Source organism: Acytostelium subglobosum, assembly GCF_000787575.1.
Source record: "Acytostelium subglobosum LB1 DNA, scaffold: scaffold11, whole genome shotgun sequence".
Classification (NCBI taxonomy): Eukaryota; Evosea; class Eumycetozoa; order Acytosteliales; family Acytosteliaceae; genus Acytostelium; species Acytostelium subglobosum.
In genome coordinates, this window is record NW_012236522.1 from 1033332 (window position 1) to 1039331 (window position 6000).

Here is a 6000-nt window from a genome sequence, read left to right on the forward strand (position 1 = left end):
GAATCAGAATCAATCTTTCGTCCAAAATTACTCAACACCATCTGCCTCAGCGCTGATACAAGATCCAGCAGCGCAATTATGAAGTCAGATGAGGTTCCCGTGTACCTGGCAGAGCTTAGGGGTGTCACTGGCACTGGTGGAGATTCAGGATATATTGGCACCACTGTTATGGCTCACTGCATCCAAGCATTTATGTATCATTGTTATACACTGCCAGCTCATATCACTATAACCGAGCAAAACAAGTCTCAACTTCCCATCATCATCCACGACCCAACAACATGCCAACGTCCAAGCACACAGAGTGCCACGGTATCATACGGTGTGGAATATGAAGTACACATCGTACCTATCAATCATAATGAATTGAGGCATTGGTCAGTTCTTCTCGTTTTATCAAGGTTGAATAGACCGCAGTCATGTCTTCACTTGGACACTCTTGCAAGCAACATTCCCACATCCATATCCAAGTACATGCGCTTGGACGAACTTGACGTCTTGAGCTCCAATAAGTTGCATCATTGGCCAACCAAGAACAATGGATTGAACTGCGGCCCAGCTACTCTGTACACAATCGAGTTGCTCTTATGTATCATCCAACAACATTGGTCTACATTCAACACTCATAATCAACCTATCCTACAAATCTTTCAACACATGGACGATCATCCTGGATACACGCCTGCTAATGAGGACTTCACTACTGAGGATTCAATCAGTCTCAACTGTGCGAACAGGATGCAGTGGCTAATGGGTCTACTGCGTACATACACAGCTAGGAATGCGAGCTCTATAGATCAACAGGACTGCAACCACAACCAGATTATGTTCATTGAAGGCGCATACAGAAAGAGGATGCTAATGTTCATGTTCAACGTCTTAGTGGAACTGCCACCACTGTACCGACGCGCATGTAACCGCATGCGTCCAATCAACCCTTCGAACCCACCCGCTGATGTGATCTTGGTCGACTCTCACTCAGATTCACATTTCTATTTCTGCGGTAATCAACAACCTCCATCCAGTACACAAGTGTCGCAGGTAAATAGAAAGATATCGCCACCAAAATTGGTAGAGGATTTTGTTGATGTGGATTTGGATGGGGAGAGTGCCACAACACCGGACACGAAGGAATTCTTACATACTCATGATGCGCCAATCTGCGACGACCATATACCTTCATCAATGGCTCATTCTATTCTCGCTCATTCATCGGCGACTCGTCCCCACATCACAGAGTCAATGTCTATCCAAATTCCCGTTCCCTCATCCACAGCTACTGCACACGTCCTCTCGTCCACGACTCCTTCCCCCACTCCCGATCCAAAAGAGCCATCCCTCTCATCCACCAAAGATATGCCACCACTAGGAGCACCAACAGCAACACCAGAACCAAAGTTGTCTTATGGACCAGGGGTAGTGGAATATAATCAAGGACTACCATTCTATATTGAACACCTCCACATTGACAATGTTATCGATCCGAACTATGGTCTTGCCAATCCTCATTCATTAGAGGCGATCTTGTGTGCTAAAACAGGCGGCAATGACGGTTCTGGTTGGCTTGACCAGGATGTCATGGCACACTTTGCACAGAGTTTTCTCCACGACATATTCTCACGGTGGGTCAATACCAAGTCATACTGTGAATCTCCTTCGACCTTCCCGGTTCGCATACACAACCCACATACGTTGGCAATGCTCAGAGATTATCCAGACTCAGTGGTCAGCTATGGAAAAGAGGTTGAGATTCACCTCCTACCCATCGAACAAGACAGTCATTGGTCACTTCTCCTGGTGGTATCATCTCACAAACTGGCACAGGCATACATTCACATGGACACAAWGGRCACAAAGGGCACAAAGAACATGCAACTACCCCAAGACGTCTACAAATATATGGGCATTGATGACTCGCAAGTCAAAGGATATCCACTCTCATATTGGCCAGTCCATAACAACTTATACAACTGTGGTCCTGCAACGCTATACTCAATGGAACTGGTGCTTTGGATTATACAACATTACCTGACATCATCATCATCATCAGCCGATGACATCCCACGTGTCCAGCTGCCCAAGAATGCTGGAATCTACATGGACATCGATCTTGACGCAGACATTGCATCTCAAAGAGACCACTATGGCCAGGTAACTGAGAGTCTTGTGAATATTTTGCAGGTCTACAGGATGAAGAAAAACAACCGTGATTTCTCAAAACAAGCCGATAATGATGTCAACCCTGTGCTATTCTTCGAGCGACACTACAGAAAGAAGATGATTATGTACTTTGCAGGTCAGGACCTCTCACCACTTTATGACCCGTCTGGGGRATCTTGGGCCGAAGAGCACTGGACCATTTAGCAAGCCTAAGAGTATTGATCAGATCTACAATTTCTATGAGTCTCTACCAATACCAGAGGCATCCTTAAAGAGAAAGAAACCGGATACAACTATCAATAATGGTGGAGAAGTTATTGATATTGATAGAGAGGAGAGTGCCAAGGTTTTACGCACTTTGGTTACTAGGAGGAAAAAATAAATATACAACTACAACAACTACACACTCAACGTGCTGAGCTGAGCAAGAATGCTGATGTGCTGACTGTATACGCGCAGGGAGTCTGGCGAGGAATATTATATAGATAGTATTCAATTTATTTAAGTTTAGAAGACGGATATCCATCCCCTTTATAATTATTAGTTCAACATTGCCACTCAATGAAACCTGAGAGGGTCTTTGATTCTGTATTGGACAGTTACTTGGCTTCATTCCTCGACAAATATTAAACTACTACTGGAGGCATCTATGACTCAGAATGATAACTTCAAAGAAGAAAAAGTCGATGGGCTGCACTGACATCATGATGTCAGCGTGAGATACATCGACAAAGAAGAAGGAGAATCGCGATTCTTCTCATCGCCAGAGAAGTCACTAATCGTGGTCGTATGAATGGAGTTGAGGCAATGGCAATACTCCTCATAGTTGACGATGATCCAGTCCGCTCTTGGAACCTAAAGAATCACTTGGTAAGTTAGACTAATAAATATAGTTAATGTAAGTATTAACAACTGTGAACCATATCACAACTATGAACGTCATGGTTGGATAGTAATCCATTGGTTAAACTATTAATAACGTAAATAAATTTTAAATGATCGATTGATGGATTGATGGAGGACTTTACCAAATCAATAGGAATTATTCCAAATTTTGATTGACCGGATGTAGAGCAGCGATCTACTGATTGATTGATTGGATAGAGATATTCCAGGGTTGATTGATTGAGTGATTGGGATTGTCTAGGAATGATTTATTTCGAATCAATGTTTCTCCTGAGGGTAGTGATAGAGCCAGTGGTGAATGTGGCATTAATCAGGTCCTCCTTCATTGAACCTCTGTTCTTGGTGTCCTGTCCGGCACTGAATGATTCCTCCAAAAAGGTAGACGCGCCAGGAATAGATAGGAAGTCCTTCGCCATGCGGGCCAAGACCGGATATGTTGTCTCGTGATCACGCCACCAAAGAAGGATGTCATCTATCTCTCTCGATTCCTCCTTTTGATAGATTGCCAATTCATTGACAGCGGTCTGTAAGATTGATTGATAGATTGAGTTAGTGATCGATTGTCCATTATTGAGTGGTTGAACGGTTGAGGTTAAGTGAACATACAGGTTTGGCCTTCTTCATTACTGCCGACCATAATTGTGTTGGTTTCTTCTGGTTGACATCATGAGACTCTGTGGGGTTGCGGATCTCCCGACGAGGATCTGTGGTTTGGTAGTGGTTGTATTCCTTTTCGAAGGCATCCATGGCTGCTTGGTAGTACTTTCCATTGTCTAATCAATCCAAAGTGTGTATATATATATATATATTAGTATTGAGTCTCGTAATGTATACCACTGCAGTGTACTCGAGCGCAGCGTGAGTGATTGTGATAATAACATACCAAATGTCTTAAAGAATCGAGCGTTGTACGAGGGGTTCAACACAGTGCTGCAATAGTACTTGTGTGATTGGACGTCTGATCTACCATAGTACTCCTACATATGATAGCATTGTTAGTATCACGGCACATGTATATGATCGATCACATGTCGACATTCTTGATAAGAGAGCGGTACTTACTTTGAGCTTGTCACGTCCCAATTTGCAGAGCTTGCCGATGACACCTTTGTTCTTCGATTCATGTTCAAGATGGGAGAACATGTACTCGTAATGAGGGTAGGTCGTGGAGATGTTGTTGGAGGCCTCTTGAACCTGAAGGGTCACGAATCTGAATGGCTCAAGTAGACGAATGAGCGAGTCCACCATCCTCCATTCTGTTGCATCCAACTGGAACTCAGAGTATTCACGCTGTTTCCAGATATTCACAAGTGTCTGCTTGATGGCAACAGCTCTTTCCAATATCAAATAATCACCATCCCATCTGGTCGGTGCTCTGACTTTGGGCAATTTGATGATGTCATCCTCGTCTTTTAAGATGAAGTCACTGTATATAGTATGTTTGTTATGATGTCAGTATGCATTCAAACATTGTAATACAATATTGTACTGATGGAATGGTGATAATGGGTGAGCAGTACATACTTGTAATATTTCTCTCTCCTCTGAGGACTCAATCTAATAGTGACAGCGAGTTTGTGAAGCTTCTCAATGATATTGATCTCGTCGTGTTCAGACAGACAATGAAGCATGGCCTTCACCACAAGGGCAGCAACGTGAGCCAAGCAAGAGATGTGGGTGCCCAGTGAGTTGTAGTGATGGGTCGATGGGTCCAGGTTATCAGCAAGACACTGGGCGAATCTGGTGTTGTTACTTGCATTGTCAGACACAGTACAATGCAAGAGAGGTAGGAGGTCGAACTTCTTCATTGTGCTGAGAAATATCTCAGACATATGTAAGTACCTACATGTGAGTAACACACAAGTTAGATTGATTGAGCGGAATGGTTTCAATTGATTGTTTGATTGATGACGATGATGAGTGGGTGGGTGTGTAATAAATGATGACTTGAACATACCTGTGTGATCATTGGACTTTGACATTGTAAGAAGCACTGCTCTCTGCTTGAACTGTGGATCAATCCAATGTGCAGAGATACCGAGGAAGGAGATTTGGTTGGGAGATGTACATGAATCCAAACAACATGATACCTTTGATGTCAGTCGTCTGAAGTAGCAAGCCATCCACTCCACCTGTTCATTGAAGAGGTCCAAGATTCTCCTCTTCACTGTGTCCCGTTAAAGATCTTAGAAGTTGGGCAGAGCGAGGCGACAAGTGATCTAAACTCTTGTCTCTCAACCTCTAAAAAAGGTTGAGGAGAACACAACACCCAATTGATGAGTGCAATCCTGTAAACATAAGAGTTAGTAATTGTGAATGACAGTTGCATCACAATCGCAGCAATATATGTGTCATAACTTACTCGAAGATTGATTGGCTGAACACCCAACAAGATAAGCGTCGTTGGTTCTCTTGTTGTTGGACCTTGACCCATTCCCAATCAATGCCACACAGGGTATGGCATTCAGACCCTAAAAGGTTGAAAGTGAGGTATGAATGTTAGCGATTGCTCGAAACCATATTAACTATTGGGATGAGTGGATACTCACCGGCTGTTTCTAAATGCCGCCACCCATTTGTCGATTCTATAATTACCGCAGTATCGGCACTTGGCAAACCGTCATCATGTTTGGTGAAGTGATTCCAGATCTGTTGGCCACTTCCATACTTCTCATCAGAACGCAACCTCTTCTTGGAATCAAAATGATCGTTGGCTGATGTGGCAAGGCTGGACGAATAATAAACAGGGGTTGTAGTTGTAGTACTTGTTGTTGTTGTTGAAGATGTTTGAGAATGAAGTTGTTGGATGACATTTTTTTTGTTCAAGATGATGATATTGCAATTTGTTTTGATTTAATTTTTTTGAAAAGAGTGTAGATTGGAGTGGGGTAGATATTTACAAGATTGATTGGAGYGTGTTGGATCAAAGATATT

The 6000-nt window shown here is 43.1% G+C and overlaps 2 protein-coding genes across 2 annotated transcripts; one reads left to right on the forward strand and one right to left on the reverse strand.

Annotated features, from left to right (window-relative positions):
* Window positions 1-474: 474 nt before the first annotated feature.
* On the forward strand, window positions 475-2155 carry SAMD00019534_062970 (hypothetical protein; the record flags this gene model as incomplete). The annotated part of the gene is made up of 2 exons (XM_012898895.1): window positions 475-1800; window positions 2051-2155. 2 exons carry the CDS (start codon window positions 475-477, stop codon window positions 2153-2155), a joined length of 1431 nt encoding a protein of 476 aa, XP_012754349.1.
* Window positions 2156-3314: 1159 nt separating this feature from the next.
* On the reverse strand, window positions 3315-4898 carry SAMD00019534_062980 (hypothetical protein; the record flags this gene model as incomplete). The annotated part of the gene is made up of 5 exons (XM_012898896.1): window positions 3315-3590; window positions 3673-3839; window positions 3950-4043; window positions 4129-4492; window positions 4591-4898. 5 exons carry the CDS (start codon window positions 4896-4898, stop codon window positions 3315-3317), a joined length of 1209 nt encoding a protein of 402 aa, XP_012754350.1.
* Window positions 4899-6000: the final 1102 nt, after the last annotated feature.